The 15,158-nt window shown below is 38.0% G+C and overlaps 1 protein-coding gene across 48 annotated transcripts in view; it reads right to left on the bottom strand.

Annotated features, from left to right (window-relative positions):
• CELF4 (CUGBP Elav-like family member 4) overlaps positions 1-15,158 on the bottom strand; it is a 618,876-nt gene that overhangs the window by 515,071 nt on the left and 88,647 nt on the right. For all 48 annotated transcript variants that reach the window (XM_030467206.1, XM_030467167.1, XM_030467190.1 and 45 more), the window contains exon 2: positions 13,161-13,243. In XM_030467206.1, the coding sequence (XP_030323066.1) occupies positions 13,161-13,243 (83 nt within the window). The remainder of the gene's footprint in view (positions 1-13,160; positions 13,244-15,158) is intronic.

The raw sequence follows: 15,158 nt of genomic DNA, 5'->3' as shown, positions 1-15,158 counted from the left end.
ATCTACTAAGCAAAGTGGTAATAGTGGAGGAAGGTTAATTAGTAGGTAGGTTATCAAGACAAAAGCGAGTTCATTGACTTCTGTCATGTAGGCAAGTACTGAATCTAGATTTACAAAATCCTGGTTCTGTTTCAGTCCTCCAAACCACATTTATCATAGATATTTTCTCACTATGCTGTTTCATGATCTCCCTTGCCCACATAAAAAAGACAAAAAACACCAGTTTTGAGACAAACAACTAAGGATCTGCCAATATCTTAATGAAATCTGAGGTCAGCTACAGTATCCTCCCAGTCAGTATGCCTAATTACCTCTTGTTGCATGTTAAGACACTATATATTTTCCTTAAAATCAACCAGATCTGGTATCGTGACCCAATGATCCATGTTAAATCTTCTTCCACTCAAAAAAATCCTTAATATTTCAGGCAAATTACTTTGTAATTTCAGTAAAATAGAGGAGAAAAAAAAAAAAAAAAACAAAGGAAGCTCATGTGCAAAGGTTTTCTACAAATAGTGAAGGATCAAGTGAGTAGAAATCTTAATTGGGGTGGACAGAGGAAAGCTGGTATCTCTTTGCTTCTTAGTTTAAATGAGGGGGGTAAGGCAGGGATTTTTATCAGGGAAATTCCATGTGTCAAACAAATGTCATGTCTGACTGTTTGGGCTGATTTCTGATTTTCCATCCCTTTCTTTTGAACATGAATTTTCTAACAGATCCAAAGACTCAGCTCAAAGGAATGCATAACCAAACCCACCATGATCTCTCAAATGCGAAGTTCTTGAACTGACATTTTCTAGAGAAAATTCTTTCATTATAAATATAGTAGACCTTCAAGTTAAGACAAAAGTGCTAACTTCCACTAGATATGCATGATTAGTATCTAACCACAGCATTTGGGAAACATAAGCATTGCAGACTAGTGTTATCATTGCAACTGTGAGGGAAACAGACTCACTTGCACTTAGAGATCTTAAGGAGAAATCAGGGTTAGAAGTTTTATTTTCTTCAGTCAAAGGGGAAATGGTATGACCTGTTCATTCTGGAAATGTGCCCGTCCTCACAGGCTGCAATTCAATTTTAGGAAGAACAAATTGACATATATGATGGCTCACATGTCCAATTCAAAAGAGTGAATCCAGGTTTTAGGAACTGGGTGACCAACCAGGTAATTCTAAGTTTGAATGTCTGATGTTATGGACTTACTGATTTGGGATTTCTTTATATCACTAACCTGGCCCCAGCTTCAGAAGCTAAACCCACTGACAGAAAAGCAGGTTTTTTAAGTGGTACAAGAAGAAAATTGGATCACAGCTTCTAAAATCTGATTGTGGACACAAAGAAAAGGAATAGGTGTGCAAGCAGATAGAAGTAATGGTACACAGATGTGACAAAATTGAATAGTTGTGCAGTCACTGTGTGCTGTATGAAGTTAACTTCTAACTGTTGCTTTAAATGTAATTTTGTTGAAACAAATGTTCCATGACTAAAATCTTGCTGTGAAGAAAAGACTTCAGCTGTCTTCCTCAAGTACTTGGATTTTGATGAAAGCTTTCTGGGTAGCTGGTGTGTGTGTGTTTGAGTGTGTGCAGACCATGAGAATGATAGAAAACAGATTTTTTAACCGAAAAAATAAATTTAAAATACACTGATGGAATAAATGCTTCCATTATAAAACTTTCTTTTTTTTTTTTTTTTTTTTTTAATTCTGTCGAGTCCACCTGATACACTTTTGAGTTTTTCCCAATTGATTTAGGTAATTTAGAGAAGAAGTGAGGAAAAAAAGGACCTTCACTTTGGTTAAAGGGCATTAGGCTATATTTCAGAAAGCCACAGGGTAGAATATCTTTTTATTCTAAGTTCAAGGTTAGAGCTGGTATTAAAAGTCAGAGCAAGTGAAATCAAGAGGGTTGCTGTTAAACTTGGCTCTTATAATAGTGTCAGCTTCTGTTAAGAACTCTCTTGGCCTCTGGACAAGAGACTGGAATTCAATAACTTTCTGGGATTCTCAAGGATGTCTTCCAAGATATAAATGGAGAGACCTCCAGTGGCTCTGATCTGTATCACCAAGGCACCATGGAAGGGTGCAAGACTTCAAGCAAGATCTCGGAGCTGGCTGGATGGGCTATGAATAACCATAATAACAAAGATTATAAAGAACACTTGCACATCAGTGCGAAGGAATGAGGAGCGAAGAGGATAAATGTGACTCTTAATCTTCAGCTATCTGCATGGGAAAGTATGATTAATAACTACAGAGGCTTAACATAACCTCCTCAGATAACAAGTGAGGTGGCCTTCTCCAAGCCCTGATTATCCTCTTCTAATGGGCTTCATTTATTGTGTAAACTAATAACTGAGGCCTAAGCACCGTGCACTCCAGGGTCTGCAGGAAAAACACTGGGCCCAAATGTGATTAAGTTGGTGAAGACTGCCCAGCAACACAGAGTATTTCTTGAGCAGGGGAGGGAGGATGGGGAGGAGGGAAGAAGAACCAACGTATCCTGGAAGAAATGAAGCAGAAAGTAGCAGTGATCTGCCCTTTAGCGTCAGTCTGCTGGTATAAATCCCTTGCCTTTCAACTGGGATTGCTATGAGTTTTCAGCTGGAATTGGTGGAAAGCCAGAATACAGCCCCAAGGTGCTAATACCAAGAAAGAGAAGCATTGGTAATGAGGGAATCTGATTGCAATGCTATCCAGAAAGTCAGCAGCAATGCCAGATCTGGAGAGTAACTTGAGTTGTCAGTCACAGTTTCAACATTGGAGAGCAAGAGGTGCTCAAAGAAAGCTGGATTCCCCAAAGTGAATGAGTTCAACAACACAGCCCTGCCCCTCTCCCCTTCCAAAAAAAAAAAAAAAAAAAAAAAAAAAAATTACTTTCCAGCTCCCCTGGTTCTACTCTATTGCTGAAGTGCTAGCATAGCTGAAGGAAGGCAGTTTTACAGAGCATCTAAAGAAAGAGGATAAGATTCTCATTTGAGCTACATTGGTGTAAAGAAGCCTAAAATCTGCAAGAGCCAATGAAGTGACCCTGAAATGTACACCCTGTACACAGTACAAAATGGAAGCCCCTCTTCACTGGGTAGTCTGGTCTTAGATGCATAGTGAACATCACATTAGATTATCCAAACTGAAATAATTGTAAATACCCAATTTATCTGGTCCCATTTGTGCTGTGTGCTTAATTGTTGCACTTCACTCAACAAAGACAATGAAATTAGTTTGGACAAGCTCACTTTAGAGGCATTAGTATTGTAGTATGGCAGCTTGGGTTCAGAGTGCTGATGGAAAAGATTTAAGACTAATAGAATAAAAATAAAAGAGAAACACAGAGCAATACAGATAAATATTGAACATCCACTGGGACATGAGACACTGTCTCATGAGATTGTCTTTGAAGGGTGTCACATCTGTATTTTACTACTTACAGTGTATCCACATTTGTAAAACATTCACTATAGTTTTCAAAAAACACACAGAGCCCACAGATATATACTTTTCTTCGTTGTCACTCAGCTGCAGTCTACTTGTTGGATGCTAGTGACAAGTTGTGTCCAGCATCACCAGGGATGTCTTAGCCTGTCTCCTCCCAGGTGAAAATGTAAACAGTAACAACCAATGTGAAGATGCAGGGTAGAAAAATAGGAGATAGAAAAAATAGAAGGCTGCTACCACAAAACAGCTAGCCTGTGAGGCTCACCACCACCTCCCAACTCACAACCCATCTCCCTTCCCCTGCACAGGATATGCATGGGCATGGGAAACAATCCCTAGTCACTGCTCACTTTCTGTAAGGAAGAACACGCAAGAGAAAACTAAATGAGCAGCCCTTTCCTAGCTGCCTTGTTTCTCTTGGGCAGCCTGACCATATACTGAAAAGTTCACACACCCTAAGCCTCATAATTTCAAGAAAACATCAGATTTACAACAAGTGAACTCTGCTATCTGGGTATATGTAGCATCACAACATGAAAAGGATCGGTAACCTAAGACTTGCCCTTTGTCTGGAAAAAATATATCATCTCCCTGGCAGAAGGAGTTGGAAATCATGGTGCTCCTCCTCAGCAGCTGTAATCTCAACTCATTTCACCAGGCAGGCATTATGTGAACACAGGGTAATGTTTCCAGCAAATCTACAAAGGAGATAAGAGATGGCAAGGACAGACGTGCTGAGTGAAATGGGATAGAGGAGAAAAGAAGGAGAAAACACTGTTTGGGCAGACATGAAGCACTTGTGTGACTTTATTGAGAAAGGACACCACAAAGTAATGCAAAAGACAGAAGCAATGTCTCAGATGTTTACCAATGAAGATCTTGACAGTAAGTCAGCCATAAATAAGAAGACCCAGAAAAATCTGATTCCAGTTTTACCACCCTGGAAATGAAATGCTGTTCCATTGATTGAAGATATAAATGAAATCTGAAGCTCATACCAGTATGTCTTATAAGGTAAATATTTACCATACATTTAAAGTCACTATTGTAGCCGGGAAATGACTGGATCATTCACAGAACAAGAGAAAAATAAAATCACCCCATCTGTTTGAAGGAGCAACATGATCTTGGAATTAATTAGTTATAGCTGGACAAGACTTGCCAAAACCTACCTACAGAGACAGTGATCAATATAGTAATTTTTTGTAAGATGCAAAAGAAATTATGCACTATAAAGTAGCAGAGGCTTTAAGGATTGTAGTTTACCATACCTAAGAGCAAAGGAATAACTTCATTCTAGCACCATAAGATTCATTTGGTGCTGAAAATGTATGCATATCACAGTCGAAACATTGCACAGAACTCAAAGAAATTCAAAGCAATATGTTTTTAAGAGGAAATGTATGTTTTTAAAGATGTTTTTTTAAAAGGGGTTATGTGGTGGGAAGGAGCGAAAAGTATGGGAAACAAGTTAAAAGAGGCTCCCATTAAAGAGAAAAAATGGGAAATGTGCATTTCTTTTTTTAAAAAATAGGTTAGGCTTAATTTTGTCCTTGTACTTACAGAGACAAATCAGAGAGATTTGACATTGCTGGAAACCTGCCAAGTGCAGCATCTCGTACATGCAGTGACAGAGTAAGTCTCTCACTGCAGCTTCTCAACAAAGCATAGTCACTTCAGATACCTACTTGCTTGAACTGATAGTGCAATACCATGGTCAGTCATTTCCCACTGTTTTCTCCCTGCCAAAGCAAGCGCGCAGCAGAAGTGAAGCACAGAAGCTAAATGGGTTACATTATGTCAAGTCCTATCAAAAGACATCCGTAAGTGGAGAGATGGGACAGCTTTTGCCACTCCCAAAAGCATTCCAGTTCAGCTAGTTCTTTGAAAACGTGAATTTGACTTTAAACACAGTTTTAAGCTTAATGCACCAATTGTGCTATTAGACTAATGAATTCAGGACACATGCTTTTTAAAAACATCTGAAACCAGTGGCTGGATTTCACATGGTAAGGTTTGCTGTCTGTCTATGTTGCAACTGAAAGTCTGTTTTCCGCAGATGTTCCTAGCCTGGGTAGCATAAATAGCACTAACAGTAACAATGTTTCACGTAAGATTCTGGTCCTTATTGGATAATCACTCTCATGCAATGTATTTTCTCCACAGTATTCATCTGTGGTTTCTTGTTTTCTTTGCTATCACACATCCTATTTAAATTAAACTAGGTGAAGGCACAGATCTATGGGTTTCCATGATAAGAATTTTGGTGGTGGACATACATACTTGATCAGTCATCCTTGTGTGCGGTTTCCAGCCTTTGTACTTAATAAATAAATAAATAACTTTGTCTCTGAGTCATCTGAAAGATTTAAAGGCACTGCATGAAGAAACACAGGCTAACAACAAATGCAAGATATAAGTAGTGCAGCTACCACTAATAAACCTACAGTAAAGGTGGGCATATCACCACAGGTGTGAGAGTAGATCACATAATCATGCAGTATCTTCATCCAAGTGCTTTATTGAAAGCTTACATAGGCTTTACACTACAAATCACTATCAGCACATGCTTCCCGGTTGCTACACAGTGCAAATGCAGGAAGTGGGTGTTTATGGAAAGTTGAGCCTATGAACAATGACCCACACTATCATCCATAGGACTGAACAGGTAAGTAAATTGACTGCTAAAGATTACCTGGGTGTGTCCTGTCATTGTTTGAATCAGTAGGGTTATGCAACCAGACACCCCACTGTTTCAGGTTCCTTAGTATCTAATGGCTAATACTGTTGAAAAAGCAAGACATCAACCAACTTTAATTTCTATATTTGGAAGCTGAGACCTCTCTAGTAAAAAAGCCTGTGGGAGCTACAGAATGGCCCAGCAGGTGTCAGGGATGCTCAGCATTTAGTGAGATCAGATATTCGGATGCAAAAATTCTTGGTAGAAATATGTTTCCTCATTTAGAGCTATGGTACTGTTCACGATGACATCATTTCAGCAGTGACAAATATAGCTGAGTCCGCTCTTTCCTACGCCATATAAATCCCTTGACCTCAATCAGATCAGTGCTGATTTACACTTGTGTAAATGAAGTCAGAATCAAACCCATGACATTCACAAATGTAGGCCAGAGTAAGCATTACTCACAGACAAGAGACAACCCTTCAGAGGAAGGAAAAAAAGATCATTTTCATGCAAATATCCTTAATAATAAGGAACAAGAGATAGAAATAAGAGTATGAATGAAATGCAATCAAGAACTGCTCTAAGATCAGATTTGCTTCTAACTTTATGATGCTGCATCAGCTGCTCTTAAAGCAGTCTAAGCCCAAAATTTGACCTACCTGAAACTTGTTATATATAATTTTTCATCAGGGATCTGTGAGCTAACTCAGCCCCTAGGCTTAGCTTTGAAGGTAGCTAAAGGTGCTCAGCTACTTGCAGGATCTGAAAAGATTTGATTGCTGTGTTCTACAGAAAAGGAAACTTTTTTTTTTTTAACTTTTTTTTCCCTGAGATCCAGATTTGCCCTCAAATCTTTACACATTATCTATTTATTTATGCATAAACAGTGGCATTATGGTTTGTAGAATAGGGTCCCTTTGATGGGAGGTAAGCTCAACTAGCCTATGGGAGTTTACCACTATGCATAAAAATGAGGCCATACATACAAATATGCAGAACAGACAAGCGAAAATATACAGCATCTCTTTAAAATGAAATACTTTGATTGCTCCAATCACAAGAAGTTGTAAAACTACCCTGAAGAATTAACAGCCTCAGTACATGCTAACTACATCCATCATAAATTCGTCTTTACTTTCTGTTATCATATCACTGTCTCTTGGGACACCCAGTCCTGTCATCATTTGCCCTTTATAATTTATTCAGCTTGTACTTGCCTGAATCCTTTCTACTTATCATTCATCTTTACAGCTGTGCATAAAATTAGATTGATCCTCCTATGGCAGACACGTCAGAGAGAAAACTTGTCATTGAATAACACATAAAGCAAATGAAGGTCCAGCAGAAGCTTTTGTTGAATAACTTTGTCCTTTAAGTGGCAAAAGGAGCCAAATTAGAAAGACAAGACAATGCTACCTCTATAATTTACTTTTTGCACACCATTTTTGAATTGCCACAATTGAGAAGCCTTGTTCCCACATTGCATAACAAGGAAAGCTTGGTTAGCCACCACAAATGTGTCAAATACACCAGTCTCAGCTAAGACAACAGCACACATCCAGCACACTGGTTCTGTCAGAATTCTCACACTGTATCCTTTTTCTCCAGTGCTCTTTGGACTGGGTGGAAGAAGATGAGTTTACTTTGTATTCTGGAGGCTGCTGTATAGGGATACAGAAGCCAATCTTTAACTAGTGAAATGGAACTTTAATGTTTACCAAGCAGATAGGACCCAGGTGTTTCATCTCATCTGGTGAACAGCACAGCACTGTCAAACTACATGGGTTTTTAGCAAATGGAAAGTGCATATGGTTTCCTCTCCCTCTCTTGCACCCTCCTTTCCACAAAGCAAAATCCAAAAGTTCATTTACTGGCTGGTCATTCAGAAGGACAAAACAAGGGTGAAAAAAAAAATTATATATATATATAAACCTTTTATAACATGACATTGACATCCCAAGATTTTAAAGCACTGAAGAATTTCCACAGGACTGATTTTTGCAAGTATCTTACCTCAAATATGGTTTTATTCCTTTTCATCTTCATTTTTAACTTCAGAAAACAGACATGTTTCTCCCAAGGGAACAATTAAATGTGTTTTCTTTCAAAATCTAAAGGGCATGGTGAGCAGTCTGTGTGTTCAGCAGGCTACTTTAATCAATGGAACCCATCCAGCCTGCCACTGCTGACCAAATTGCAATTTACATTGGTAAAGAAAACTTTAGAAATGGGAAGGTGTGGGAATATACCACCATTTTTGGCATAATGCAGTGTGTGGTGTGATATTTTGTTTAATCGTTTCCTAACAGGCTTTTGGAAAAAGCTTTGAAACATTGAAAAAAGACAGACTGTAAAATTACAGCAAAGTCTGCTTGAACCCTGAAATCTATGCTCTAAGTGCAGGATTTCTGAAATACACATAATACTTGTGTGTCATTTAAGCCTTATTACAAAGATATAAGATGGGTTAGATCTTGCAAGACACCCTCTCCTCTCTGCTTCCTCCCATCCCCCCTACCCCATTCTCAGGTATTCTGCCTCACAGATACATGAAAACTTGAGCCAAATAACATTGAAAAACTTTAATATTTTTTTAGGTAAGCACAACTGTAGTTTCATTAGAAAGAGATATGGGTTTTTTAGTTTCTTTAAAACTGGATTTAATATGGTTTTATGAGCTCACCTGTCTTCCAATATTAAAGATGCATATTTTTGCATATGATGAATAAAGAAGAATGGGTTTGTTTTTGTTTCTGTTTTTTCTGGTATCAGATAACATAGCAGAAGAGACAAAGAATACCATAACAGTTAGCGACAACACTAGTTATGTTTTATATTCTGAGAAATTTAGCATACCAGTAGTACCACTGTCCCCTTCAAGAGGAATGGACACACTAAGAAAACTCAGTCTATTTCCCAGCCTGAATAAGCCCCATAGATTGCTGAGAGTAACAGTTTCTTTCCAACTTAATTTCATAGCTGTTCTTACAGGGAGGTTTTAACATTATGCAAAGAGGCATTTCCTCCAACCTAGCATACATCTACTATTCACTCATATTGCCTGAGAGAGCCACAATGAACTAGAAGAAAAAAAAAATGCTGCTGTGCTTATCATACAAGAGCTCAGTTTATTTGTGCTATAAATAAAAGTAGATCTTGATAGCGTAATTACATTTCTCAGCATTATCCTCTGACATTCACTTCAGAAAGAAAAAGAAAGAGGAGAAAAAGTTGGCTTCACTATAATTTGTAATCAAAATGACTACACTTAAAACATAATTTTATTTTCTTGATTTCATTTCCTGTGGAGCTTTGTGGGGCAAATAGATAATATTGTACCAATTTTGTGGGCAGATAATTCTTGCATCCCCAGCACTCTCACTGTCTAGATCACTTCCTCCCCTCGCTCCCCATGCATTCCTCAGGACCCTGGGCTGTGTTTTTGATAAAATTTGTCATTGAGAGTTACAACAGATTCAGAAAATCTCAAGGGTGATTCAACTTTTACTTCCTCTACTTGCTCTCCTCTGCTCCCCAAAATTGTTTGTCCTTGCCTAAATTTGCTTTTTATAATGTTGGAGGGGAAAAAAAAAAAAAAAAAAAAAAAAAAAAAAAAAAAAAAAAAAAAAAAAAAAAAAAAAAAAGAAGTAGTTTCCCACTATGAAGGATTAGCACAGATTATGGTGAACAGTGTTAATTATAGGTGGGGAAAGAGAATAACTCATCTCTCCAATCTGTCCATGATTTCCCCTGTGCCTGTCTGGCGGGCAATAAGCCTTCTTTAATCTGGCGGTCCCCTCAGTGAAATCAGCCCCACGGACAGTGCTATTGATTGCTGCTGAGAAATCATCGCAGCTGCTCAGCCAAATTACCTTTGATATGTGACCTTTAATGTAATTACTGCAACATCAAAGCATTTCTATAAATTATTAAAGGGCTAATATACTTCATCATCCAGCTACTCTATTATATGTAAAATAAACAATCACAAGTAAACGGTAGAATTTGAATTGTCCGACACTCACAAAGTGCTCTTTATGCACATATTCACACCCTTCTATGTTAACCTTCTATTTTAGGCAAATTGTATTTCAAACTGTCTAAACCAACCAAATTCTTTCAGACAAAGAGTATTCACCTAATAATTTAATGTTTTAAATTTCATTCTACTTGCTTCAAAATATCTAAATATCTATAATGATTCCTTCCCACCCCAAAACAAAGTGCAGTAAAGACTTTATTAATCAACAGATACCTGCTTGGAAGTCTTTTGATTATTCCACAGGATGACTTTATGTCCCACATATAACATAGAAATATGTGAAACATATTTCTGTCATCTTACAAAGCACATACAGAAAGTAATTACTGTAAAATATGTGCATGTAGCTCCTCCACTAAAAACAAAATGATACATAGCTAAGAGGCAAGGCATCTGAATCTGGACACAAGCTCCTCATGCCTCACCATTTCCATACATTAGCATTCATATGCATATTATTAAAAAAGGCTGAATTCTGGGGTTTATAATACAAAGAACACATATAGAAATATTGCAACAGCAGGCAGATACACAGTTTACTGGGGTATGGGAAAGAAGTGTCTTGATTCAACAGCTCACTGTAGTACAATTTTCTCTTTCTTCTATAACAGGCTTGTTAATTATTTTTGATACCCTAGTATCAGTAATGCTGTTTGTGTCACAGACAGTAGAGGGTCAAGAAAAGGTGTCATATATGTGTCATTTATGAACTCATGTGAATGAGGACTTAGACCCCCAGACCTTATGTGTGCTTTTTATTTTAAGGGGTTAAACCATGTTTGATATTATTGGTGCATGTTATCAAGAACAGTCAGGTAAGTAATAAATATTTTTCTGCTACTCACATAGGAACCATAAAACAGTATCCAGGCATGATAGTTTATCAAGAGAAAAGGCTGGTTTCCTTAAATAAACTACAGTGATATCATTCAGAAGATGAGTTCAGAAACTTGGCAGAATGCTGTAAGCAGAGGGTTTGCTGGTGGAAAGTAAACCTTTATCCTGAGACAAACAGAAATAGAAATTAAAAGGATAAGAGAATGCAGTGCTCAGAACTTTCAAAACCCTGGCTTCTATTTTAAGCAGAGGATTCACCATTCCTAATTCAGTGAGATCCTGATGTATCACCTCAAAGTCTACAATTAAACAAAAAAAAGTCTTCTGAAATCAGTGTTAGTATGGGCTATGAGTGATAAAAATTACATAAACCAAGGAAGAAATGTTTTTCCTGTAATGTAGAATCAGTCAGAATAGCCTCTGAAGGAAATCCTGATCTTAATGCAAAAGCTGGATGGATTTTGCTAGTGTACAAGACAACAGCTTGACTTTAAGAGTTTTGTGATTTGAAATCTCTAAAATGAAGACTGATATTTAGAAATGTGGACATTAAATAATCACTTGCTCTCCTTCTGCAGCTACGAGACCTCAGTCTCAGTGACCCACTGTATTCTTGAAGATATTCCTATCATATATAACTGCAAGATGATATTTTAACCTTGTAAAGAAGATATGATCTTTGTATGCAAGTGAATGGTTTTACTCCTAATGAGGGGATCAAAGAAGCTCAGTGAAAACCACTGGAATTCCAGTTAGTATATTTTAAACACACAACACCCTATTCATCACAAGTTCTGGTAAAAAGCACATTTGACTTCAAGTATATTACAAAAAATGTCAGGTAAAATGTTACCTGAAATATCCTTATTCAAAATATTTTCTTTTTTTCATACATACAATTCTATAATAGAGAGGAGCAAGAAGTAAACAGAAAACATCACCTGACAGAGAGGCAAAAAACAGAATAACCTAAACCTCAATAAGACTCAAGTTACTTTCAGTCTGCAGCTAACGAGTTTCTAGGAAAAACTAATTCAGGAGGACTTGTCAGCTGACAGAAGTGTATTTTTAGGGGATGAAGTATGTATATATTTACATAAGGTATGGCCTTTAAAGCAAAGATAGATGTGGGTGAGCAAGTGTGTGGGCATCTCCATACTGGCAAGGTGGCATAGAGGTAGGTAAATAGACCCAGGATGATGGAAACAAGCCGAGCAGAATCAACACTTTCTTCAGCAACACAGAGCAACTGATATGTCTTTGGATTTGTGGAAAAGAAGTTTATGAGTATGCAGGACTCAGTCATTCAATACCAACTAATTAAGGCAGACTTTGGGATGAATATCTTCTCAGTTTAGATACAACCTCAAACCCTCAGGATCCCGTTCTTAATTACTTGATCATGGGCTTCTGTGTCTTTGTGAAACCAGCCCTGCTTTAGCCACAGAAATACTGCATTCCAATCCATGTACTTTGGCTGAATCTAAGTTGTCTCCCTCTCTCCCCCCCTCCTTCTAAACTGGAACTCCATTCCACCAGGGCAGGTCTTCCCCAGACAATGCTGATTCTATTTTTAATTCTGCTTCTGTTGTCTGAACCTTAGATCTTGCTCATGTGAATAATTTTCCTCATTATCTTGTGTTCATCTCTCCTCTCTCACTTTTTTCCTTGTGTCACCGCCTTTCCAATCTGCTACAGCTGCTTGAATACGGAAGTAACAGAGTCAAACCATTTTGTCATCAGGAATATGTTTTCATTCTGTGATAACTCAATAATGTGATCTGCTTCTTGATTTCTTGCTGCTACACTTCAAAGAAGAAAAACGTAAGAGGTAACACCTGGTGACCAGTTCTAATATTTCATTGCAGTGGTCAGAAACCTAAAGCCTTACTTCAGCTGAGTAAGGCTGGTAGAAACCAGCCTATAATAATTTACTTACTGTTTTCCTGGCTCCCACTGTAAGCAAAAAGCTTTTTGTCTTGTGCATGGAAAACATTTGGGTGGGTTGGTGGTATCTTGATTTTATTAGCACAATGTAAAGAGTGAATCATCCAAGCAACTGGAGACATTATGCTTACAAAGCCAAGATGGGAGCTCCACATATAGTCAGTTTTGGATTCAAAAAACAACAAAATAAATAGTTGTCAGTCTGGACTCACCCCTGGCAGTGTCTTCTGTTCATGCAGTGCACTCTGGGCCTTTAGAGCAGACTCCCTTTCGCAGTATGTTAGGAAGGCACAACCTGTAAAGAAAAAGCAAAACCTCATTAAGAGCAGTGTTTCAGTGAGAATCTGCTTATAAAATTGAGACACAGAGCAAACCACTTTCCTGTCATCACATGAGTCCAAAACAAACCAATAATAAAAATATCTCCGTAGTAGTTCAGTAGTAGAGAATCAAGAAACGAAGGTATCATCGTGTCCTCTGATCCCCGATGAAAAGTGAACAATATATTTTTATTATAATACATGCTTAAATGTAGATACAGAGAGTTATTCAGGATTAGGGGTCTCAGAGAACCCACGTGGTGGCAAGCTGGGGTAAGAGAGCCCATTCCTGCTCCAGCAGCAGAATATGGCTTTTACTGCCATATCATTCTGAAGTTCTCATGCCTTTCTTTTGTACCAAGCACTTCAAGTAAAGGGCATTCTCCAAGTAGAGGGACTTCTTATTGCAGAGAACTACATCTATTGTTTAGCCTGACTTGCATCCCCAAGTAGTCTCACTATTTGCATCACATCAGAAAGCCACCACCCTGCACTTGCTGCTGCAAAGGCTCATTGGCTTCCAGCCATGCATACAAATACGATCACAGCAAAGCCCAAACAATCAATTGAAACATCCATGTTACTTTACAGATCATTAAAACTTCAGAGTTGCTCCAATGGATTATGTCTTTGATTCTTCCAAAAGGCTGTCTTATCAACTACAAAGGCTAAAGCCCAGTTGTGGTAAGGCAGAGTAAAAACACTGTTCTGCCTTCTTTCCCCACCTCTATGCTTGCCTTCTGGTAGCACTAGTCAATGTTGCAATGTCTTCCACCAGTTGTGTGTGTGTCTGATGTGATCAGATTATTCTTTTTTTACTGCAGTATACTGAAAACCTGCCAGTTTCTGCAGCAAAAGAAGTGCTTATTATGCAGAGGACATTTTCTCTGAAGTTACCACATGTCTAAAACCTCACCAGCTCCTTGAAATGGAGATATCATATCTTTCAAAGATCAGGGAGCATGAGCATCAGACTGTGGGCATTTTCCCAGAGCAGTACAAATATAGAGACTGCCAGAGAAACAAACTGTGTCCCACTGAAAAAGTATTCACTGAACAGTAGACAGTGAATTTTTCCAGCTCTGATCACCAGTGCATTCTTTTTGCCCATACAGTGTTCACCACTTTTCCCAGTCTGCTTCCTTAGACAATCTTATTGAAGAAATATGCACTCATTTTTCTTCTTTACAATGTTTTTAATTTATTAATATGCACAAGTGACTAGGGAGAAATTTGGCTTTCTATAAACACACATATATATTTTACTAGAGATTGTCTTGTGGAAGTCACCCTACTCACAGGGAAGCTACAGGCTAGATGAATGTTCCAATTTAGCATGGGAAGAAATATTTTTGACACTGTTACCCATATTGCTTTACGAAAGTCTTGTTCCTTTCAGTTTATTCAAGTCAATAACAATTGTTATGTCTCAAGGAGGCAGACTAAACAACATCAAAAGTTTGCATAGTCTAATTGGAATTACTTGATTTTGTTCCCTTCTAACTTTAAATGGATGATTTTTCAGTTAGTCTGCATCTACCAGAAAAGAGAAAGAACTTGAGGCAGAGAGCTTACAGCCAGTAGGAGTAATGGTTTGAAAAGGATCCTTAAAAGTCACCCACAGCTTGATAATCAAATGGGAAAGTATGCTTAAATTTAATTTCAGTGTTAAATCACAGTCTGAGAGCTCTCTGTTGACTAGACACAATAAGAAAGTCTCCCTTTAGTAGCAGACGTGAAGCAGCTGATACAGTCTAATTAGGCACATCATAGTGCACTGTTATAGAGATAAACTATGCAGTGTAAAGCTCCCATAATGATAGCTATATTTTTCTCCTGATTATGATGGTCATGATGATAGTTCAGGATAACAATGTCCTGCAACTCCTA

This window comes from Calypte anna, chromosome Z (assembly GCF_003957555.1).
Source record: "Calypte anna isolate BGI_N300 chromosome Z, bCalAnn1_v1.p, whole genome shotgun sequence".
NCBI lineage: Eukaryota > Metazoa > Chordata > Aves > Apodiformes > Trochilidae > Calypte > Calypte anna.
Note: the sequence above shows the minus strand (reverse complement) of the source record. Positions and strands in the feature narration are given on the sequence as shown.